The sequence below is a fragment of the Rhinolophus hipposideros genome (genome assembly GCF_964194185.1).
Source record: "Rhinolophus hipposideros genome assembly, chromosome: 16".
Classification (NCBI taxonomy): Eukaryota; Metazoa; Chordata; class Mammalia; order Chiroptera; family Rhinolophidae; genus Rhinolophus; species Rhinolophus hipposideros.
In genome coordinates, this window is record NC_138062.1 from 529892 (window position 1) to 554821 (window position 24930).

The 24930-nt window shown below is 46.9% G+C and overlaps 1 protein-coding gene across 6 annotated transcripts in view; it reads left to right on the plus strand.

The window, feature by feature from the left end:
• Window positions 1–11024: 11024 nt before the first annotated feature.
• The window catches only part of ANK2 (ankyrin 2), a 193845-nt gene continuing 179939 nt past the window's right edge, over window positions 11025–24930 (plus strand). For 2 of the 6 annotated variants that reach the window (XM_081075593.1, XM_081075594.1), the window contains exon 1: window positions 11223–11497. In XM_081075593.1, coding sequence (XP_080931719.1) covers window positions 11369–11497 — 129 coding nt within the window. In that variant the 5' untranslated portion in view covers window positions 11223–11368. Of the gene's footprint in view, window positions 11498–24930 lie in introns of all 6 variants that reach the window. The other 4 variants (XM_081075592.1, XM_081075595.1, XM_081075596.1 and 1 more) reach the window with 4 other exon arrangements.

Consider the following 24930-nt stretch of genomic DNA (forward strand, 5'->3'; position numbering starts at 1 on the left):
AGAGAACTTGTAAATACCATGCTGGGGTCAACTAAGTTTTACTTGCTCTGTTTCAGTTTCTGTTTTTACTGAAAATATCTGAATTAGATTCTAGTTTAATGTGGTATGCCTTGGCAGGGACCGTACTTCCTGTCATTCTCCTGCAAAACCAAAAAGTATCCACTAAACAAAAAAAATGCAGCCCGCCATAGAGTCAGCTCTGAAACTGTGGGACACTGGACCTCAGAGCAGTGCTCGTTTCCCCAATCCAACAGACAGCCACCCAACTCTGTCAAGGGGGTCACCCGACCCCCCCAGCAGAGGACCACCCAACCCCATCCAGCAGGGGCCACCCAACCCCACAAATTTCTGCGAATACACCTGACAACACATCTACATAGTTTATTTCTGTTTTCTGTGTGTGTTTTTTTTTCTCCTTTTCAGCAGCAGATCCTCTGCTTAAAGTGAAGTTTCCCAACGTATAGAAGTGGCCCTGGGGCTGCTCTGGTTGGAGGCCCTGCTGCCGCTGCAGAAACCCGCGGGTTGTGGGGACAATCGAACTCTCACTCTGGTTTGTCCCAAGATACTCTTTGAATTCTGAGCCAGCTGCTCTGGGGAGATGGTAAATGCCTTCCCCGCTGTACCCCCTCGTGCCGATACTCGGGGAGCTCTACAAGCAGAGTAGAGCGAGACAAAGTGCGAAGGCTTTGTCTCCAGCTGTAATTGCAGGCCAGCTGCAGGCTGTGTGTCTCGTTGGTTTTGGGAAAGATGGCACCGAATCTCCAGTCCTCTGAGGGGAAGGCATTTCTTCTGACACATTTTCCTCCCAGTATTTCACAGGTGTGCACACTGCTGGGCTGCCTGGTTGTGGACCTCTCTGTGGTTTCCTGTAATAGGGACAGTTCTGCCCTTTATGAAAAGTGAGCTTTAGGGACAAATTGTGAGAGTGAAGCCGCATTCCATCTCCTGCCAGTATGTCACTTTGTTTGATAATAAGTCTGTTTGCAGAATAACCTGTTAGAAACTCCCCTTTGGAGCTATGTCTACCTGGTAGTCAGACAGCAATTGTTCTTCATTTTGTTATTCATTCAAAATGAAGCTTTTGCAGCATGTGCCTTTATTCTGACTCAGGCCTGGTCTCAACCTTTGGTTCTGATTTATTTAAGTGCTATGACTATAATGAGTTGGTTTCCGTGAGGGCCGTAAATCCTTCGCTGGCGCATATGCTGTCTTAGTCTGTGCAAGCTGCTGTCACAAAATGCTTCAGATGGGCTGGCTTGTAAACAGCAGAGGGTTATTTCTCAGTTCTGGGGACTGGAAGACCAAGATCGGGGTGCCAGTGTGGTCAGGCAATGAGGGCCCCCTTCCCGGTGGCAGACTCCGGTGTCCACACCCACACAGCGGGAAGGAGGCAGGGAGCCCGGGGTCTCTCTATAAGGGCGTTGGCACATTCGTGGCCTGCCCACCCCAAAGGCCCCACCTCTGGACCATCTCACTGGGCACTAGGATTTCAGCATATGTATCGGGGGACACACATGCAAACCATTGTGTGTGTTTAGTGGCCTTGACTCGCTCCCCCGTGTTGCGTCTGTACCAACTGCTCTTACAAGCTGTGGATTTTAAATGGTGTTACACATCCAGAGGGGTCTACATTTTCTTCCCACACTCTGTTTGGGGTGATTCCATCTTACATCCTGTCTTCTGTGTTTCTGTTTTAGAAGTCTGTTTTCTTCCCTTTGATGCTTTGATGAGCATGCTTCGGTTTTTGTTGGCAGGAGATAAGGTATGGTTACCCTTGTTGACCCTGCACGTCCATATGTGCCATTTCTCCTGGCTCTGCAGGGTACACAGGACTTGTCCCCATGCATGCGAGGACACCAGGCCTGCAGAGGCCACTAGGGCTGAGCTATGGCGCCCCAGGGGAAACCCCAAGTCAGAACGTCCACCACACAGAGGACCTGAATTTCATAACATCACCCAAGCCCTGTTATTTGGTCAGTTACTGAAAGATGGTGAAAGTGGAGAATCATAAATAGTGATGCATAGTTTAAACATTTTATTTTAACTCGAAACGTATACATTGGGGTTTTATTTATTTTAACATTTTTTTATTAGTTTCAGGTGCATAAAACAATGTAATAGTTAGACATTTATCATTTATATCCCTCACACAGTGACAACCCCCCTCCCCCATCCACTATCCCTCTGACATCACACCGAGCCATTACATTTCCACTGTCTCTATTCCTAATGTTCTACTCCGCTTCTTGTAAGTATATACATACATATATATACATATATATGTATAAAATTATAGTTGGCATTCATTATTGTTCAGCTTCAGGTGTACAGTGCAGTGATCAGGCATCTATATCATCCCTGAGGTGGTCTCCCAAATGAGACACGTGTCCATTGGACACCCTACAAAATCTTTACAACATTATTGATTATATTCCCCAAATTAATTTTCAAAACCCTGTAGCAATCTTGTGGTTACTGATTGTGCTTTCTAATCCCCTCACTTTCCCCCTTATCCCCACCCCCCTCCCATCTAGCAACACTTAGTTTTTCCTCTGTGTCTCTAAGACTGTTTCTGATTAGTTCATTCATTTATTCTTTTCTTTAGATTCCACATATAAATGAGATCATAAGGTATTTGTCTTTCTCTGTCTGACTTATTTCACTTAACATAATGTTCTCTAGGTCCACCCATGTTGTTGCAAATGGTAAGATTTCTTTCTTCTTTATGGCTGCGTAATACTCCATTGTATAAATGTACCATAGTTTCTTAATCCAGTCATCTACCGATGGACATTTCAGTTGTTTCCATGTCTTGGCTATTGTGTATATTGCTGCAGTAAACATAGGGGTGCATAAATTTTTTCGAATTAGAGTTTTGTATTTCTCCAGATAGATACCTAGGAGTGGAATTGCTGGGTCATAAGGTAGTTCCATTTTCAGATTTTTGAGATACCTCCATACTGTTTTCCATAGTGGCTGCACTAATCTGCAATCCCACCAACAATGCATGAGGGTTCCCTTTTCTCCACATCCGCGCCAGCACTTGTTGTTTGTTGATTTATTGATGATAGCCATTTTGACTGGAGTGAGGTGGTATCTCATTGTGGTTTTGATTTGCATTTCTCTAATGGTTAGTGAGGTTGAGCATTTTTTTATATGTCTGATTGCCATCTTCTGTCCTCTGCCCATTTTTTAATTGGGTTGTTTGTTTTTTTGGAGTTGAAGATTGAGTGAGCTTTTTATAAATTTGGGATATTAACCCCTTTGGAATTCTTTTACCAGTGATTTGATGTTAGATCATGACCTTTTGTTTAAATATGCTTTTTGTTTAAGAATTTTCCACTATGCAGGGTTTTGCCTTGTCTTTTTTGAATAAACATTACCTACCGTGTTTCCTGGCAAATAAGACCTAGCTGTACCAGCAGCTATAATGTGTCTTTTGGAGCAATAATTAGCTTAAGACCCGGTCTTATTTTACTATAATATAAGACTGGGTCTTATATAATATATAATATAATATAATATAATATAATATAATATAATATAATATAATATAATTACAATATAATATACATATTATATATGTATCTTACAATATAATACAATATAATACAAAACCAGGTCTTATATTAATTTTTGCTCCAAAAGCATTAGAGCTGGTGGTCCAGCTAGGTCTTATTTTCTGGGAAACACGGTACTTACAGTTATTGGCTCATCTGTATTTTCCAGCTTGGCATCTTTTAATTGGAGTCAGAACTTGAAGGAACTTGCAAAACAGTCTGTAGAGTTTCTAGATGTTTCCAAAGCCATTTCCAAAGACGTTTCCAAAAAAAAAAATATTTTGTATTTGTTTCAGCGATACCTGTAACTCGACAGCAGTCTGTCAGGATTCATCTTTATCAAGTGCTTACAAAGCACCATAATGATTTTCATAAACACCTTTTTGTCACACGTAGGTCATTGGACAAGATGTACCTGAAGTATATCACTGTGGTGGTGAGTGCAGCTGGGTTGAAGCGGCTGGGAACAGGCACTGCTGGCTTGTGGTGAGCAGGTAGCTGGACGGGGGAGAAGCTCCGTGGTGGGAATAGCGGGTCAGCCATAAGCTCCCGGCCAGCTGGGCAGCGTCAGTGCTCAGTGAGGCGGTGGCTCCGGTCTTACGTCAAGGCTGGAGAGCGCTTTGCTGTAGCCTTTCCGCAGATGAAAAGACAAAGCAAACTACCTCCTTTGTGGAGATGTAAGATTGAAAGCTAAGTGTATTGCAGGGCTTCACAAGGTTAGTTGGGTTGGATATTTCCCAAAGATTCTACCTAAACCATCAACTTTTGTTTTCACATAAAGCTTCTAAGTTGTGAGAACTATTGTGCTCTGTCTTTTCAGTTACGTCTTATTTGTCTGTTAGATTTTGGTGACACTTTTGAATTCTCAAAAGTTGAAGAATATAATTCCTTGTTAGGATCTATTACATTGTTATCAAAACTTTTTATGAAGAAAAAGTATAGCATTCTGAAGTTCTGCAGTATATGTTGTTTCTACAATTCATTCGACACTTACATTGTTCATTTATCTAACTGATTATTATCTGCTCTTCTGCAAAGTAGTGTAGGTTGGTGCAGAGGTAGAGAAAAAAAACATGAAATAAGTCTGAGCTCAAACGGTTCAAATGACTTCACATCCCAACTAAATGACACTACGTGTGGGGCACCAGAAAAAAGTTTTTAAGAACTCCCCATTTTGTGTCAGTGCCGTGTCCCTAGTTGTATTACCTGGTGTCCTTAGAAGTGTGGGTGTCCCATTGTCCCTGCCATGTGCTGGCCTGTGTTGTCACTGCACGAGGGACGTTACTTATGCCGATTGTTGGAGGCCAAGGCTGAAGTTCGCACCTCAGAGCAGATACACATTCACTCCTGCCAGGCTCTGTGCCCACAGATGATTTGGAGATCCCCCTAAACCAAGTTCAAGGCTCCAGTTTTGTCAAAAGTCCAGGCAATAAAGTCTGGTTGCACATTAGCTGGAGGGGCTGGTTATTGATTATTCCACACTCAGCCCACGAGGACAGCTTTTGAGATCTCAGATGATTGTGGGGAGGCCCAAGTAGCCTTTGAAACTTGTGTACACACAGGCCTTCGATTTCTCTTGCTCTTGAATTTTTCAAAATGAAAGTTTAAATTTGGTGTGAAATACACTCAGGGAACAAGCGATTTCTCTGCTTGTGTATGTCCCAGTGGTTCTATTTGCCTTCAGTTTTGCCTAGAAATTCCTCATCCTGTCGGCTATTCGTGGCTTTTACGAAGAGGGTACTTGTTTCGTTCTGCATTCCCGGTGTGTGTCCGGGGGTCAGTCTGAGTGACCTGGCTCCCGATAGCTGGAGGCCAGCCGTGCCTCATGATTTGTGACTGGTGTGACTGAGGTGGCGTCAGCAGCATTCCCAACAGGGCTAGGCTCTGCCTCACCTCTGAGCATGTGCCTTCCAAAGGAAGTTGATTTAATCGCATACTTTGCTTTCCGTGTTTATGGAGCATGACTTTGCATGAATAGGTATAGAATGAAAAGTGCTAGTCATGCCGAAAGCAAGAAACTCTGGATGCCGAGCACCAGATTCTATTTGCAGGTCAAACGAAGGTTGCAAGAAAAAGAATATATTCTGTCTGTTGCCGAAGAAATGAAAATGGATCACGGAAGCAGGTGTGTGTGGGGTCAGACAGCTAGCTATGTGGGTGGCATGCGGAAGCAGTCAGAGCCCAGGTGCTACCACCTTCATAGAAATCACGAGCACCCCAGGTACATGGGGGCACGCGCTGGCACCCTGGTCGTCTGGCACCAACAGGGCAGCCACAGAACCTTGTTCTTTGAGCGGCGTGTTCCTGAAAGCCCATCTGTCGGTCAGTCTCCTGTGCTCACGGCCGCACCCACCGTGCAGACACTGCCGTGCTTGGAACCGGGAAGAGTGGTTTTGTCCACATTGTAATCAGGGCTCTGGGTCGGAACACTGGAGACCTGAAACTTCTGACCCTGGCTTGGGGTTTGGTCAGCAGCAGACGTGGACGTGCTCCGAGATTACAGTGTGTCATCTTTCTATCGTTAATCGTGAAAAATGATGAGATATTTTTGCTGATGATCTGCTGGCCAGGAATCCTGAGTTACAGGGCTGCGGTTCACGTCTGTATGACACGCAGGGCGTGAGCTCAGTCACGTACCTCTCATTTACTGGCGTTGGACATTACTGATTCATATGCAGTATGTAATTTAAATATAAACGACTTCACATAAATATAAGGTACACATGGCCCAAATTTGGAGTCAAATAAAGAGTAACAAATTAAAAACAGTTTTGTCTCAATCAAGGAAAGTTAATGTTTTCCTTCGTTAAGTACTCTGAACGTGTCCTGGCGAGCGGCTGACCCAGGCGCACTCCCGACTGCCTGACCTGAACGTAGGATGTTCAAGGATTGACTGGTCTGCTGTCTTCCTCACCAGTCAGCCTGTTGCCTTTGAGATGCTAATGTGCCATCCCCTGAGGAACAACACAATTCCTAGAGAAAACATGGATCCCAAACGAGAGCCCTCCAGCAGCAGGCGGGGACCGCATTTCACATTCTAACCCCAGTTCAGTGCTTTTGACCAAAGGAAAAGGGCTGAGAAATAGCATTTTTATGGAAAGCTGCTGCAGACCCACAGGGGACGTCATACGTGTTTTAGAAGCGCAGGAGTTGTCGGCAGGATGGAGAACGCCAGCGACGTTTCAGTCCCTAACAGACTACAGGGCTTTCTTGTCCAAGACCAGCATGCTTTCATTTCTGAGAAGAGAGCAGTCCTCTGAAGACATTTGGAGATATTTAGAAATAGTTTGAAACTTGAAACCAGCATTTGAAGACTGAGCAGCAGCTCTGTCCTCAGGTCTGGCTGTCAGTGGCGACAGTCGCTGGCCATGCACAGGTGACTGAGCAGTCTGGTAGCAATGCGCTTAGAATGGCGGCTTCTCGCCCCCCCTGGGGCCCCCAGGGGCCAGGACTGGCTCACCATCAGCCCCCAGGAGCTGCCTGGGTACAAGGAGACTCCAGACAGGACTGCCCAGCCACGTGGTGAGGACACTGGGGACGTTTTTACCTTAAATGAAGAGTATTCACAAAGGCAAGTTTGAGATTAATTCTTCGGCTTTCGATCTAAGATGCCAAGTAGTGATTTACAAAGAAGAGGGATTTGAGCTTTGTGGGACTTTTCTGATTCCTGACTGACTATCTCCCATCACGTGGAACGCAGGGAAAGTGGACTTGACTGAGAACCTCAGTGAAGGGTTTCTGCCGGGAGTTTGGCGATGGCCACGCACCGTGGCACAGGCGGCCTGCCGTGCACAGGGTCTGGCCGTCGTCCCAGCTTCATCCTTGTCTGTCCCCTCGGTCTGCATCTGGTGAGTGCATGGGGTTGAGGGACGCAGGGCAATGCGATGCCTTCCTTCTCGGGTACAGCTGCTGCGATTTCCTTCTGACGTCTGTGCCCTTTGCGTCCTTCTGCCCGCCGTCCTCACACTTGTCAGAGAGCGAGGCCAGCCTTTGTGACCTTCAGTCTGTGGCTCTGTCTTATCTTTGTCAGGGGGTCTCCACAGGGAAGCTGGGCTCTCCTTGTCCGGTCGCCATTGTCACAAGCTGAGAGCCTGTGCAAGGCCAGGAGCGTTCAGTTCTGGGCTTGTTTCAGGCTTCGGACGGTGGGGCCTGAGCAGCTTGACTTCCCTGTGCTGGGCTGTGGGGCCTGTTTGAGTGGACCCTGCGATGTCCTAGCTTCCATTCCTCAGGCAGGAGAGGGAAGATACCATGTGGGCGTTCCCACTGTAACCAAATCCTCTCCTTACAGAAGAGCACAGTAGGACTTCTTGTCTCTTATTAGGGTTGTGCCATCCACTTGGTTTTGGCCTTGGTGCCAGGTCAGCTGGGAGCACAGTCCTCCCCCCTGTCCATTCCTAGACTCAGAACGCACAGGAAGTCTCAAATACTGGAAGCACCCTTGAGCTTGAGGAGGAGGTATTCTTGGCTCACAGCTCACGTGAGCTCGGCCTTTCTTCCTGAGCAGGTAATGCTTTACCTGTGTTCGTCGTGCATCTGCTCTGCCCACTGGGTTTGCTATGTTGCTGCAGCTGCCTCTCCCGCGAGGCCAAGGCCGCGCTGGCACCCAGAGTGTGGCCAGCTCCGCCCATGCGCCCTGAAGGACACCTGGTGACAGCAGAGCGCTTCCTGTGGGCTCTGAGTGGACAGCGGGACACTGAGGACAGCAAACCTGTCCTGGCTGTGAAGAGAAGTGTGTCCTCTAGGAATGGCGAGCCGTCTCTGCTGGCTCTCAGGGTCCTTGCCTGGGAGGCAGACGCCAGCCTGTCCCTGGGAAGCCGCTGCTGGACTCACCCAGCTGGAGGCCTGACCGGAGCCCTTGCCAGGTGTGGGCAGGGACACTGCCACTGCCGGGGCCCCTGGGCCTGGAAACAGTGCCTTGTCTAGGCAGGCGCAGCTACTGGGCACACAGGGCTCCCTTCTCAGGGTCTTTCCTTTCAGACACGTCTCGGGGATGTTTGTGCAGGCGGCACTGGGGTGTGAGAAGGCCGAGCCTGGAGAACTTGAGGAAGTCGGTGGGGACATGAACCGCCTGGCCCGCCCATCGCACGTGGGGCTTCGTGCTCCCCGCCGGCGATGGCGGATGGACCTTGCTTGGCAGAGGCCTTGGTCATCTCATCTCATTAAAAACACTCTTCCTGCCCTGGGGTTCCCACTCGATGGTGTGAACGGCGGAGCCAGCTGGGGCTGTGGGGTGTGAGGGGTGTGAGGGCTCCTTCTCTGAGGGCGGCGGACAGGTCCTGGCTGCTCGCTGGCCTGGGACATGGCCCAGGCCTTCAGTGTCCTCAGCTGTGAAAACACCATGACTTTGCTTCTCTGTGCTGTGTCCCAAGGAGATAGGAAAGGTAAGTGAAGTTCTGTAATGACTGTTTAAATGTGTCGCAGCCCCTGCCCTGATGTGTTTGTCAATCAAACCAACACATGGCAAAGGAACATGTAGGAGGCAGAAGTAATGAAACAAGGAAAATGGAGGGAATCTTGGGGACTGTGGGGAGAGAGTTCCAGAGAGCAGTTTCTAGGCTCTCGGTCTCATGTGGAAAGGTGCTGGCTCAGGTAGTAGATGGACATCAGCTGTGACTAGTTGGCCATCAGCTGTGGCTAGTTGGCCATCAGCTGTAACCAGTTAGCCATTTAGCCACTAATATAACTACCGTGACTGCATTGGTTGGTTGGTTGGTTGGTTGGTTGGTTGGTTGGTTGGCTGGCAGGCAGGCAGAGAAGCGGACTACGGATTGAGGATCGTGTAGATCCTACTTAGTGTGTCTCGCCTGGCTGCCAGGAAGACTGGGGTGCAGGAAGACCCCTTGCTGGGGTACTGGCAGATGTTTGCTCCCTGTGTCTCCAACCAGCCCCCAGCGAGACTATAGTGGTAAGACTCCCCTACCTATGGCTCCGTGGGTGTTCCTTTTTGGCCTCACCATGTCCTGCATTCTTGTGTGGGGAGCAGGACCAGAGGCCCTACATGAGTATGACTGTTGATCATGCCCAGAACTCTCTTAAGTTCTTAGATTGAAGCCGTAAAACTGTCATTTTCCTGGCATTAGAAAACATTGCATTGATACTGTGCAACTTTGAAGTATGTCTCTTGAGCTCATAAAAGGCTAATGAAGTGAATAGAGTCTGACACCAAGATCTCCCCACTTTCTGCTTCAGCTGTGCCTGTGATGTCCCCTTCCCTGTGGGAGCCCGGCCGAGGGGAGAAGGTACCTGGACTCCGTGTGAACAGGCTCTAAAGGGGCTGTGGGAGGACGCTGCCCCAGAAGCAGCCCGGACAGCCCCCTCGGTCACAGGGAGAGCAGGGAGGGCTCAGCCACATTTGTTGGGACATCACGAACCCAGTAAGATGTGCTTGGTTGTGAACCTCCTTTTCAGAGTATTTAGGAGGAAAGGGACTGCCGGGTGGTTGTCTTGCCGCTTCCCTGAACCCATCTTCCTGAGGACTGGGTGACACTGCCAGAGCTGCTCACCCTGCAGTCCTCACTGGATGACAGCAAGTGGTTGGCGGTGACCCACCTGGTCAGGGATGTGCAGGAACCCTCCTCTCTCCCATCCACCTTCCGCTTTCCCAGGAAGCCTGTGTGGGAGTCAGTACATGGGTGCCAGAGTTTCCAGAGCAGGCAGCTAAGCAGAGGCTGATTGTTCTAGAAGAGGAGTTCTCTGCGTTCCGGGGGAGACGGCTTGCTCCTGACCCGAGAAGCCAGTCGTCACTGGCCCAGGAGGCAGTAGTGCTGGCCGGCCCGGGTGTCATCCTGGCGCTGACCCACTTCTCAGTCAGACGGGTTCTGGATCCCCACCTACCATCGGTATTTCATGACGCTTGCTGCTTTCAACTTAGTTTAGAAAAAAAGGTCATAAATTGTGTGGTTATGTGCCCAAATGTGTACAGACCACCCTAGTAGAGAGAGTTAGTGTTTCCCTCCTCCAAGCTGCTGTCTGACTGTGTGCATGGAGCCAGGAATGAAACTTCAGCTTTGGATTGGTCGGGGTTAGGGTCCCACGGAGGACACCCTTAGTGCTACTTTCCTTTTCCCTGGTGGGGGGACAGCTGTAGAGTCAGATCACATTGTCACATGTCCGTGTGTATTAGGAGCCAAATCTCTGTCTACGTGGACAGTGGTGGGTGTGGGGCAGGGGGTGAGCAATTCAGAAACGAGCGACACCCTATCGGCCCAAGAAAAATTTGGTAAAATTCTGGGAATTTGGCCGGACAGGCAGGTGGAGCCGCAGAGCCCGCCCTGCTTCTCTCCATCACGCGGCCTAGGTGGGCCGGCGTCTGACGGAAGCGCCCGGGCGGCTCTCGGAGGGATGGAGCTGGGCTGGGTGTCGCCAGCTTTGTCCCCTCCTCCGAGGCCCCGCCCCCTGCGGGGAAGCGGCCTGAGCCCGGCGCGGGGTTGTCGCGCTGCCTCCCGCGGGCCTGTCACGGCGCCCGCACGCCCGGCCCGGTGGCAGCGGCGTGTCCCCCACGGCAGGCGCGGCTGCGCGGGGCCGGGGACGGAGAGGGCCGGCCGCCCGCAGGGCCTGGCGTCTGTGCCGCACGGAGCCCGCCCCGCACGGAGCCCGCCCCGCCCGGCTCGGAGGCGGGGACACGAGGCTGCGGCGCCCAGCTCGGCCCCCCCCCCAGGGCTGTGCGGCGCGGGGCTTCCTCGCCCGCGGACGCCTCCCCGGGGCGCCTGGCCCGGCGCTCGCGTGTCCGCCCGAGGCGGGGCGCGGGGCCCGGGGACCCGGGGCCGGGGTGCAGGCGGCGCGTTCCCTCGGCGCGTTCCCTCTGCAAAATGGCTCACGCGGCTGCTTCTATTAAGAAAGTTCGCGAGGCTGAGCTGGATGAAAAGGAGAAGATCCTGGAGAGAGAGAGGAAGAAACAGCGGAAAATCCCCCGCGAGCGCACGGACCGGAAAAGGAAGGTACGAGGCGCCCCCGTCCCGCCCGCGGCCGCGCAGCCCGCAGATGCCGCAGTGGGCGCAGCCCCGCGCAGGCACCCTCCCGGGCCGCTCCCCGCCTTCCCTCTGTCCCCGTCACGCGCGGCGTGGGCGCTGCCCTGCCCTCGCGGCCCTGCGCATCCCTGCTCGCGGAGACCGCGGCCGCCCTCCCCGCAGCCCCACGCCGTTCTTGCGGGCAGCACGGGCTTCTGCTGTGGCCAGCGTGCTGAGGGCGCAGAATTGCAGTTTTAATTGTTTTCTCGTTTCCATCATTGATCTTACGACTTTCTCTTCTGCCTGTAGTATTAAGTGAAGAGACCAAGGTTAAGGAATGGTTCCCTTCACGTTGAACAGTAGAATCTCTGTCTGTCTGTCTGTCTGTCTGTCTTCTAAAACAGGAATAACCTTACAACTCCAGGGACCCGAAATACTCATTTAGCCAGTGGTCCGCTTCTGTAAGGGAAGCAGATCTCTGTAAGTGCTGTAATTAACAAAGTAGGTCAAGGAGTAATTTCAGAAGATGGTAAATGGCACATTCCGTTAGCAGAACGTGAAGACAATGTTTGTACCTGGAGCTTGGGGCAGTGCCGGCCGCGTGCTCGGGAATGCACGCTCAGCCCTGTCCCCTCGGTGTCAGGGATGTTTACCTCCCGTTTGGGGCACTCTCTTTGCCTCGTTTTTTTGGAAGGACACTTGAGGCGGTGAGGTCTGACCTGCAGGGATTCTCTGAAAGCCTTTCAGCTTTCCCACTTACTCACCACTAGTTAGATCAAGTGACACAAATCAATAAAATTATCAGTATATTATAATTTCCCCTTTGGGGAAAACATTCGCTCTGCCTGACCTTTCAGAGGCCTTGTTTCAAGGGCGCACGAGTTCTCTCTGACAGCATCAGGAGTGGTGGTGCCGTGTTGTGGAACCCGCTTTCCTCTTCACAGGCTCTATTTCTGCTCCTCTAAATGGACGTTGGTACATAAAGCAGTTTTCTGCGGTTTTGTCATGTTTATCTTTTCTCTTCAAAAGCCCATGTGCTGCTTTCTGCCAGGCTTGCTGTTCAGTGTCTCATAGTGACCTGGTACCTTCACTTAGGAGCAGCACACACCTGCGAAAACTCGTGGTCTCACTAGGGCTGGTTGCCGGGCCTGGTTCAGTGTTTTACCTTTTTCTGTACCAATTAGCATTGGAACCTACACTGTTAATGGAAGTGACAGTTGCTGTTGACACTCTTAGTTGCTTAGATGCGGCATTGCTTTGAAGTGAAGCCAGCACAGTGGGCGACATCTCGGTTAAAAGCGCGGTCATGTGAGGCGACCATCTGATGGTCACATTTAGATAATATCATTCAGCAAGACGGAGGGACCGGGATGACGGCACAGCCCCTGTGTGTCCTCAGTCCTCTCCTGCTTCTCACACACCTGTCGGCGGTCCTCCCTCTGCCCCTGGGGTGCAGGTGGCACCCCGCAGGTGTTCACACCACACCTCGCACCTGAGTGCTTGCTGAAGGCGCCGGGTTCCTGCGCCCATCAGTTCTGCTCTGTAGGTGCGCCTGGCGCAGCCAGTCTCCTGAGCCCGGTCCAAAGTGTGGTCCGAGTGAAGGAAAGGTAGTTGGTGAAAGAATGGAAGAGGGACGTGTGCCTGTTGGTGGCACTCTAGAATTCCCTGTCCACAAAGTCATCCAGAAATTATGACACTTTGTTTTCTGGTGCCATTTTATAACCTAAGGGAACAATCAGCTGTACAGATTGTGTACCGTTGACGTATTCATCTGTAAAGCGTCTTGCAGATGAACGTGTCTATCCACGTTCATCCAGGTAAGACCTGCCCCAGGGTAGATGGAAGCCTGGAAAAACAAACTCCTTTGCCGCAGTCTGAGGGTTTTTCTGTGGCCATGTCTGCACCTGCCTGATATTATAAGCAGAGTCCCTTGGTGCGCGTTCACATTTCTTTGAGCTGTAGTATGCATAGCGAATACGTAACCACAGTAACAAACATCACCACGGTACAAACGTAGGCTGTACCTCAGAGCTAGAATGAAGCACTCTGTAAGCAGATCCACCAAGATTGCGATTAGTTGAAACAAACGAATTTAGCATTTATTTGCTACAAAAGAGTACATTGATATTTTAGCTTTTTACAGAAGTAAGAGGGTATCGCTGTTCTAAATGTTAGGTCATATTGAGTCATTTCTTTGTAGGTCCAGATGTCTAGTTTCTACGCTGGAATGTGAAATTTTTAAACTTGAGAAGGATGCCAAAATGAATAATTAAATGACTTAGTCAAATTTCTCACAAACTTGTAAGACTCAGTTCTAAAAAGTGATTTCAAGTATAATGTTCTTTCCACAATCACATACTATTCCCCAGCTGTACTTTTTTTTTTACTTTGGAAAAATAAATGATTTTTAAGGAATTGGCGGAAAAAACCAATTCCATCCTTGCAAGCAAAGCATATGTTTAAAATGGTCTTCTTTGTTTCAACTTATCAGTTATTTTCAAATAAATAGATGTGTTCTCCATTTCTTAGCATGGACAAACCATTTTCCAACCCATCATAATGTCTGCAATACCCACGAATTTTCTGACGTAAAAGTCAGTTTGTGTGACCAGTTCTTAGTTTCCTAATGCTTCAGAAATTCTTCCCATTATTTCAGTTTGTACTATTGAGAATGCAGAGTTGATACTCCCTGTAAAAAGCTGATAATAATGTTTACTGAGCACCCACCTGGCCCTGTGTCTGGCACATATTCAATCCTGATGGCAGTGCCTGTCCTCCAGGACTGCTCTCTCCATTTCACACTCGGGGAAACTGAGACCTAGGGTTAGGGAACTTGCTTTATCACCTGCAACTAGTGTGTGGTAGAGTTGGAACTGAAACCCAGGCTCCAAAGTTCATCAGGGGAGAAAAGGTAATATGATTTCTTGGTCTGAATGCAGAGTGTAAGAAGTAAACGTTTAACGTACCAGTGCCTCAGTTCCTTCCCCTCCACACCTTCCTACAATGGAAGAAATTGAATTACTATGAGAATAAGTTAAATGACATATAAGAAAGGAAACAAGATAAATTTAAGGTTGTGATTCTATTGTAATTGCACCACAATGTTTCATGAGATTTCTTGGAAATTCAGCTGCTAGAAGTCAGCATTTTCTCCTTAAATACAGCAATTGCTGTCAATGATAGACTATGTTTATATCATCATTCTTTCCTGCAATTTTATTAGGACTTACAATGTGTTTGGATATTTACATTCATTAAACTGACACAGGCGATTTTTGCATGGGATAAAGTAGAAAATAAAAGCAAAATTTCTTTCAAGTCCTTTCCATTGACTTTCATAGAAAAAGGTTCTGAGCAGGTGTTTGCTTTGGTTTTTACGTATGTTATTATCTTGGAGGGATCAGGCTTACTATTTCTAGGACACCTTTGGGGGGTTCCCCCACCATGTTCTCCTCGTCTCCTTGGTTATTAAATTGTTGACAGTGAGAATACTGAGTATATGTAATGGATTTATCACCAGGTTGTAAGGGGACATAGAGAGATGAAGACTTTTGAAGGTTATTATCTTAGTATAATTTGAAAATGGAAGAATGTTTTATTTGCAAGTATGGAGAGAAACATTGAATTGTGTTACAGGAATGAGTTGTAAATAAACATAAAATAGGGTGGCCAGCTGCGCCCGCCTGCTTGGTGGTCTGTGGGTGTCCGTGGGGAGTGGGAGGACATGCACAGGCCAGTCGCCCCTCCAGCCCTGGGGCCCCGCGGCGCTCGGCAGCCTGATTCCGACAGGAGGCTCACTCTGGATGGCATGCACACGGATTTCTGGGCACCCAACCAACACAAGGGGATTAAAAATACTAATCACAGCAGAATAACGTGGTCCTGTGTAATGCTTTGCATCTGAACTCTGCAACATGGAAAATTCCAGTAACGTTTTCAGGACATCACAGTGTCTTCCTGGAACTTCCGGCAGCCCCTCCTCCACCTGGACATGAGGAGAACTGGGGTATCTGAGCCTCATCGGGACACTTGCTCTTTTGATGTCCTCGTGTCCGTGTGTGAGTGGAAATTTGCTCTCCCATTTGAGTCTAAGTAAATATCTGTTTACGTGATCCATAGAATCATGGCTTTTAAAATCCATTTCTTCCTCTTTAACCTTCCTTCTGTCCCTTTTTCTTAGCTCAATTCACAAACCCTTTCGTGGCTAGAATAATTACCTTTATATAAGTGACTTGCACTATTAATGGCACTCTTTGCTGGCAACGTAAGTCTGAGTTGTTATTAGTTTTTAATTATAAAGGACTTCTTTCAACTACTGAGGGGGTGACTACCAGCTTAGGGTTACAGCTGTCAGATTTGTGGGTTTCTGGCAAAAACAGTCCCAATTAATGTGGCTTGAGATAAGTTTTTAAGAAGACTGTTAAACAACAAATATAATCCTAATTTTAAAAAGCTACCATGAATGAGTATAATTTATTTTGGAATCTAAAAGCTTTAAACAGAACCCAATGTTATTTCCCCCTTTTTTATTATACTAATCCGAGTTCATATAAATGTTTTAATCTTTAAAAAAATCAGAATTAATTCATTGGTGACCTTTATTATCAAACTTTTTAAATTTTATAAGTCACCTCATTCATCACTTGGGTAAAAATAATGATATAGCACATTTTGGCATCATAAAAATACTGAAAATATTTTGTAGGAGCACTGTAGGAATCAGTGAATTTATGAGGAAGAATTCTCTCATCACATTTACTGATCCTTTCATCTTTGGATTTTTCCATACGTCACCCTTTTTCATTTGTATGTGAAAAATAATAATGTCTTCTTGACAAAGAATGCTTACTTTCATTCTCCAAATAATTTCTTCTTGACAAAGAATGCTTACTTTCATTCTCAATGACAGACATTACATAATTAAAATAAAGAGTAGTAGTACAAAGAAGAGACTTCCCAAATTTTGGAGTTCCACCTCAATTGTTAGCAGAATCATCAGCTATTTGAGTGTGATCCTTTTGCTCAAAATGTCACTTTTGAATAGGTATCGTGGAAAATTTCATCAGAATCATCTGGCTCCAACCCATTTGTAATATCAGAATTCTGGGTAGACGGGAGAAAAGGAGATCATTATCTATCTATCTTTCTATCTATCTACCATCTATGTATCCCTCTATCTTTATCTTATCAAAAAATTGTAAATTACAGTTGACATATAATGTTATGTTAGTTTCAGGTGTACCACATAGTGATTCAACATTTATTTACCTCATGAAAGGATTCCCCGATAAGTGCAGTACACATCAGACACCGTACATAGTTACACAATTTTACTGACCGTATTCCCTGTGCTGTACTTTAGTTACATCCCCGTGACTATTTTGTAAATGCCTATTTGTACTTCTTAATCCCTTCCCCTTTGTCATCCATCCCCCCACCCCCTTTGCTTCTGGCAACCATGAATTTGTTCTCTGCATCTGTGAGTTTGTTTCTGTTTTGTTTGTTCATTTAATCTGTTCTTTAGATTCCACATATAAGTGAGATCATATGGTATATGCCTTTGACTTATTTCACTTAGCATAATACTCTCTAGGTCCATCCATGTTGTCACAAATGGTAAGATTTCATTCTTTTTTATGGCTGAGTAATAAATATCCATGGTAAATGAGGTATGATCAAACAATAGGGTGAATGTTTTAATTAAAAATAATTATTACAGTAGAAGACACATTGCCATTAATCTCCCTAAAAATATCCCCCCCTCCCTTGTTCTGAACACACTTATTGCATCATTCTTGCCACTTTCTGAAGAAGTTCTGGAAGTCCTCTTTCGTGAGTGTCTTTACATCATCCTCCATCATGACAACGCTCCGTGTCACACATCGCTTCTAGTACGGCAATTTCTGTGAAATAAAAACATTACCATGTGTCCTCATCCACCTTATTCGCCGGACCTGGCACCTGAGACTTCTGGCTCTTCTCCAAAGTTAAAATGACCATGAAAGGAAAACGTTTTGAATTGATTCAGAACGTCGAGGCAGCCATGACAGCGCAACTAAAGTCACTCACGAAAGAGGACTTCCAGAACTGCTTCAGAGTGGCAAGGATGATGGGATGAGTGTGTTCGAAACGAGGGGGGAGTATTTGAGAGTGATTAATGGCAATGTCTCTTTTACTGTAATAAGTTTTTATTTAAGCATTCACTGTATTTTTTTTTATTACATTTCATATATGTACCACGTCTTCTTTATCCAATTGTTTATTGATGGGCACTTAGGTTGCTTCCATATCTTGGCTGTTGTAAATAGTACTGCAGTGAAAATGGGTGCACGTGTCTTTTCAAGTTAGTGTTTTGGTTTTTTTTTTCGTATAAATACCCAGGAGTGGAATTGCTGGGTCATAAGGTAGTTCTTTTTTTAACTTTTTAAGGACCCTGCACACTGGTTTCCATAGTGGCTGCACCAATTTACAATTCCACCAACAGTGCACAAGGGTTCCCTTTTCTCCACATCCGCGCCAGCACTTGTTTGTTGATTTATTGATGATAGCCATTCTGACTGGGGTGAGGTGATATCTCATTGTGGTTTTGATTTGCATTTCCCTGATGGTTAGTGATGTTGAGCATCTTTTCATGTGTCTATTGGCCATCTATGTGTCCTCTTTAGAGAAATATGTATTCAGGTCCTCTGCCCAGTTGTTAATTGGATTCTTTGCTTTTATTTTGGTGTTAAGTTTTATGGTTCCTTATTTATTGTGGTTATTAACCCCTTGTTGGATGTATTATTAGCAAATATCTTTTCCCTTTCAGTAGGTTGCCTGTTTGTTTTGTTGATGGTTTCCTTTGCTGAAAACCTTTTTAGTTTAATGAAGTCCCATTCGTTTATTTTTGCTTTTGTTGCCTTTGCCCAAGGAAATATATATCCCAAACAATACTGCTAAGTCTGGTGTCAGAGTTTACTACCTATGTTTTCCCCTATGGGTTTTATGGTTTCAGATCTTACATTGAAGTCTTTAATCCATTTTGAGTTTATTTTTTGTACATGGCATAAACAAGGAGTCTTAATTTCATTTCTTGCATGTATCTGTCCAGTTTTCCCAGAACCATTTACTGGACAGGCTATCTTTCCCCATTGTGTATTCTTGCCTCCTTTGTCATACATTAGTTGACCATGTAAGTGAGAGTTTATTTCTGGGCTCTCTATTCTGTTCCATTGATCTACTTGTCTGTTAACTACGTATATATTTTTAAAGCTTGTGCGTGATTCCAGCCAGGATTGGAAACTGCTGGGATAGACACTTTCACACACTCCCATCAGCCCTACTCTGCCCCATCTTTGAATTTGGAGCAATAACAGATCTACTTCTAATAATCACTATGACTATAATGCCACTGAAAAACATTTTCAACGTGTAGATAGACGCTTGGCAACTTTTTGGAAGTTAATGAAGCTAATTGATCTCTATAATAACCAATTAATTCTGAGTGCCGAGAGGAGGAACCCAATGTTTAAGCGAGAAGCTGGGAGGCTTCCCAACCTACAATATGACTGTCTCTGCCCAAATGGAATAATCTTCAGGAACGAGGCATGTGTGTTTCTGAGTTCCACATAACTAAGCTCAAAGAGCACTGAGGTGTTATCTAAGTTAAGTTTTTGAAGGAAAGCCAATAAATTGTGATTCAAAAGTTACATCTTTTACAGATTGTGGTGTTTTGAGTAAACTCATAAATGTCCTAGGGATATAATTGGTAAAACTTAGCAGCCTTGGAGACCTCAAACCTTTAGAGATGTCAGCACTTCTGGAACTCCCAACGCAAGTCAACAAGTATTTTATGTTTCTTGTACCAAAATTATATAAAATGGCATGAATACAGATGAGGAAGAAGGAATAGGCAACTCAAAAATGAATTATCTCCCTCAAATCTTCAGATATTTCTTTTTAATATTTCTAACTCAACTATGTACAGAGCTAGGATTTTTGTTTGTTTTACGTTGTTTTGTTGCATGAATATTTAACCAACAGTTCTCTCTCCTCTCTTCCTGGCTCACCGCAACTGCCCGGGCGGCTGGAAGGGCCTCCCTACCAGGTCGCACAGAATTCTGGAAGGGGCTTTCAGCGTATGTACTTGGAATCCCCCGTTCTAGTCCCTCACTTATGAGCAGCTTGCCAGAGAAAACCCCTTTTCCCCACTGGAGCTTCATTATAGTTCGGCGTAGTCTTTTTCTAAAGACGTCCCTTCATTTACATCATTACCACGCTGCTGATATCATGGGCACCTTAGTAGAAAACAATGTATATAGTATTAGGGAAGAGAAATATCAAGGGTAACAATTATAAACATATTAATCTAGTCTTTATTTGGTTAGGAGTAATAGTGTTTCACCTTAATAGATGTGTCTTGGCATTATGTATGTGTTTTGCATAGAGACCTGTTAATTACCAATTTTAACTCACTCATTTATAGTTGGTTAAAAAAAAAAAGCCTAAAATTAAGATTGACACTGAACTCTCTTTTTGTACCTGTATGTGAATAATGATGGTTTTTCCAAATGTCTGTTTTTCCAGGGAGCTATTTAATCTCTAGGTTAAAAAAAAAAAAAAGTAATATCAGAAACATGAACTCTGATAATTTAGTTTTATCATTGATGTAAAGAAACCAGGGTTAGTTGCCAAGCCTTTCAATGTTCGGCTCGACTGTAGGTGGATGTGGGATCTAGGCTGTAAGGACAGACAGGATGGCAGCTAGCTATTTACTAATCAAGTGATATTTACACAAAATTTCCAGATACTTCCAAAGCTCTCAGAAAACCAAATTCAGGAGTCCCGTGTTTAATTCTCTCCACTAACTGTGACGGGTCAACAGTGCTCTCAGTTTCCTCATCTGTAAGTGACGAGGACCAGAGATCTGTTTGGATTCTTTCTGTGCCGTATGATTCTGAACATCTGAAGCAAATTTCGCTGCTTCCTTTTACTGTATAAGTGGTTGCAATGGTTCAGTGGAATTGCCAAGTTCTTCGTTTAATACGAACATTTGGGAGCTGACACTATGCCTTCACCCAGGCAGCTTGCAGTCTGCCTGGGGTGGCAGGGACTCTCACAAATCACAAGAATAAATGTTATTTGGGCCATTAGGTTGGATTCTAGTTTGTTTTTGTGCGTGTGATGCACATTTTCTTTAACAGGTCCAGGTTGGTCAGCTCTTATCTGGCAGGGAAATAATGGAAGGAGGTCGATCCCTGTTCTCGACGTTTTTCTGGAAGGTGTTAAGACTGTTTCTATCGAAAATGAGGTAGTCTTATGAAACTTCCAGGTGGTGAGAAGGTGTCTCCTGAGCTCTTCCAGGGGTAGGACATGGTTCCCCCTTAACACTCTGCCTTGGCCTGGCCCAGAGTTTTTCCTTAAACTGTGCCACATTCTCAAACAGCTGAAACCAGTGGAATGCAAGTGGGACAGAGGACCTGGAAACAGAAGCTCCTTTGCGGAAACGGGCAGCTTTTGTTCAGGGTGCTCCCTGCAAACCATGGGCTTCTGGTGGGCTCTGGGGCAGGCACAAAGGACAAGGTGGCAGAGGCCAGCTCTGACTAGGAACGACTCGAGCGAGTCGTTAAGGGGCTTCGTGTAGAACAGCAGACGCTCATACTCAGCCCTGTAATGCAGAGGCAATGTCTCATTCGTGTTGGCGTTGGTACAGAGGACAGCAGTGGAAAGATGGAGGAAGATTGTAGTGAGCGGCTGAGCAGGGAGGGAGCTTGGTGACTGATGCCCCCTCGGTCACTGTCATTGGCCGTCATATGAGCCCTTGGATCACGTGTTCTGTGGTAAGTGCCAGATGAGCTTATGCAACAAGTCCGTCACTCCAGTGATCTGTAAAACTCCATAGAACCCGATTCATCAAGAGACTCAGAAATTACGCTTTCTCGTTGTAATTACATTTTCCACTTAGCATCTCCCAGAAGCTCTTTCAGATTGTACTTGTTTATTTCACTTTTTTCTTGTGTTGGGTAAAGAATTATCATACATCCTTTCCATCAGTTATCCTTGCTGCTTCTAGCATGAGCTCAGAGGCACATAATACATCATGTAATTCAAGTAAAGATTTTGGATTGAGCAAAAAATAAATATTTTCTCTCAGGCAGCGTATCTCCTACATAGGTACAGTAGTACCTCGGTTTTCAAATGTCTCCATTGATGAACATTTCGGTTTATCAACACTGTAAACCCAGAAGTAAATGCTTCGATTTTCAAACACGCCTTGGAAGTCGAACATGTCACGCGGCTTCCGCTGAGTGCAAGGTCCTGAGGCCTAGCTGTCTACTGTTTTCCGACATTTCAGAACTCGAATGGTCTTCCAGAATGGATTGTGTTAGAAAACCGAGGTACCACTGTATTTTAGGTTAGTGGCACTGGCAGAAGAACTGGAGGACAGCACTAGAGGAGGCGAAATAGCCTTTCACTTGGGTGGATGGTGAGGGCTGGGTCGGGGGCGAGAACCCCAGAGGATGACCCAGGAGTCGAGCTCCAGGCAGGGCAGGGCCAGGGTGGGAGGGCTGGGCTGGAGCTGGTGGGTGGCTGGAAATAAAGCCCATGGCACAGAAGAGCCTTAAGAGCAAGTAAGAGGTAACTGAAATCAATGAGGCGAAAATAAGAAACTGTGGAAAGTTCCATGGTGAATAGGGGGGCTACACAGGAAAATCAGGGTGGGGCCGGGTGGGTGTCAGCACTTACCTGGCAGCAGGAGAAAACGGGATGAATAAAGATGACTCTGCGTATGCATTTCAGTGACATTAAAAATGGTGGTATCATTGACAGAACCAGAAAAACTTGAGGTGTGATCTATGGGGCAATAAAGATACCTTATACAGGGTGACTTTGCAATGGTGGTAGGACGAGGTCGCTCTTACTTGAAGACAGAGACTGTGTATACAAAAGGCCACAGAAGGAAGTACTCTCTCTCTGTCTCAGTAGAAGTACGATATCGAGGGTTGGGGTCCTGCTCTGCCCCCACGTCCTCAGCCTCGCTTTTCTTCCCTGTAAGTCTGGGTTGGTAATGATTAACTCTAATAATAACAACATATCCCAGGGTAGCTGTGAGGAACAGAATGAAAGAGTCTTTCTGAAAGCACTTTGCACCTGATAATAGTAGTTATTATATTGCCAGATTTCTCTCCTTTTTTATGTGGCGAAGAAGGAAAGGAAAGATATTTAACACTCAGGATAAACATGTCCCTGAAGGTATCGGTATAAACTCATGGTTTTTGGTCGATTGATTGATTGATAGATAGATGGATGGATGGACAAATGGCTAGATGAAGATAGACAGGTAGATACAGAGACAGAAATATATAGACATGTGTTTGTGTGTGTGTGTGTGTTTAATGTGTGTTGTATGTGTGCTGTGAGTGTGTTGTATGTGTGTGAGTGTGTGTGTGTTGTGTGTACATACATGTGCTTTCTGGCTGTGTCCACTGAGGGACCCTCGTCACATGCGGTGTGTATTAGTCACAAGCTTGGCTGGCCTGAGCGTGGCTAAACTCAGTAACTTTCCTGTTCTCTGCCTGCTGTTTTGACAAATGTCACTCAGGCTCCAGTGACGAGGCGTCCCCACGCCAGTGCCCCAGGCATGTGAGTTATGTGGGTTACCTGCATTCCTGTAGATGTGTCAGTGTCCCCGGGATTTATATAACGGTGTGCGTGCAGTTTCCTCCACTTGGAAACATGTACACCGTAGACGTGTGGCACTGGTTTTGACTCCAGATGGGTGGTCATGGCTGCTCAGCGTGTGTCATGGATGCGGGTGCAGGCTGAGGGCCGGGCCTCTGCTGTGCGGGTCGGCGTGGGGCTGACCCAACACTCGTGCGCGCGGAGGACAGTGGGGGGACCTTGTGCTGCCTCATGTCCTCTCTGAAACCACTTGCATTTTCATGGAAGCTTCAGGAATGAAAAGACACCTTGCAAGCCAGGAGAGGGGAGTGCTGCCAAAGGCTCCACGGGCCCCAAGCCTTTCCTTTTCTCTCCTCGCCTCCCGAGCTCAGCTTCCCTTTAATGCCGGGGAGTAGGCAGGTCACGAACATGACCCAGCAGAGTCGTAAGTCAACGAGGAGCGTACCCACCACGCCAAACACAAGACAGCACTGTCCTGAGACGTCACGAGCAGCCAGAAACTCGAATGCACCTTTATTAGAGGGTGTTTCCTAAGGAACGACTTTGAAGTAGGTTCTGCCTGGAGAATTGTCCTGAGTTCTGTCTCTAAGGTGTGATGCGTGTGTGTGGATGGATGGATGCCAGCCACACGTCTGTGTCTCCCAAGGGATTGTTTCCAGTTTTATATGTGTCTTAATAATGTTTCTTTCTCTACATTTTTCTTCTGAGTTTTCAACATTGAAGTTACAGTGTTGCAGTTTCATTGTAGTGTGTACTTAAGGGAAGGGCCATTTTAGTAAGATTTAACAAAGGGACCCACAAGAATGTGAAGTTGAAGACAAGTTTGATAAGTTTGAAGGATGGAAATTCAAAGTATAGAACCGTCATGCAGAAAGACTGTGCCACGACAGCCCGAGGCACGATGGCACTGTTCCCCGTGCTGATTGGGGACGTTTGGGAGCTGGCCTCAGAGCCAGTCCAGCTGCAGAGATGTGTGCCCATGGCAGGGTGGGCAGGGCATTGCACCCTTCAGGACTTGGGAGGGCCACGTGCTCTTACCAGCATGACACCACCTGCCGACACTGATTGTGGGGCAAGCTTTGGGACAGGGAAGGCAAGTGTTACGCAGCTGTGGGGCGTGGGGCGACCCAGCCCTTAGCCAGAGGGACCAGACTTGTGGTCCCACCAACTGACTTAGCAAGCAGGACTCCTCCTCTTCAGTGACAACATGATGAGGAAAGTGAAGCTACGCGACTTAGGGACTGGCTGTCCCTACAGATAGGTGAGGTGCAGGATGTGCCTCTGGGTGGTTGGTGAATGACACAGGAGCGGGGCGAGCTCTTCTGAAGGGGGCTGCGGTGCGAGCCGCCGAGACAAAGCCTGAGGAAGTCTGAGGTGTTTGCTCTGAAACGGGGGTGAAGGGAGCCAGCAAGCAGGGCACCTCAGGGACCCAGCGGCGCACAAGGCATGGACGCAGAGAGAGACAAGGACGTGTCGGCCAGCCTTGGCCTTTGCGGTTATGCATTCCATCAGTGACTTCTCACGATGGCTCAGGCGGCTTGAACCTCATTTTTCAAGTGAGGAGCATGAAGCCCAGAAAGATCCATTTGCCACAGACCTCATGGCCAACCGACACCTTCGGGGACATACGCAGACGTCGGCTCCACAGCCCACACCTGCTGTCTGAAGCTTGCTGGTGGGACTTTGACGCGCCATCTGACTTTGTGGCACTTTGGAATTCAGCTGTAGGACCGGAGCCAGCATTTGGGGCCGTCCATTCACAG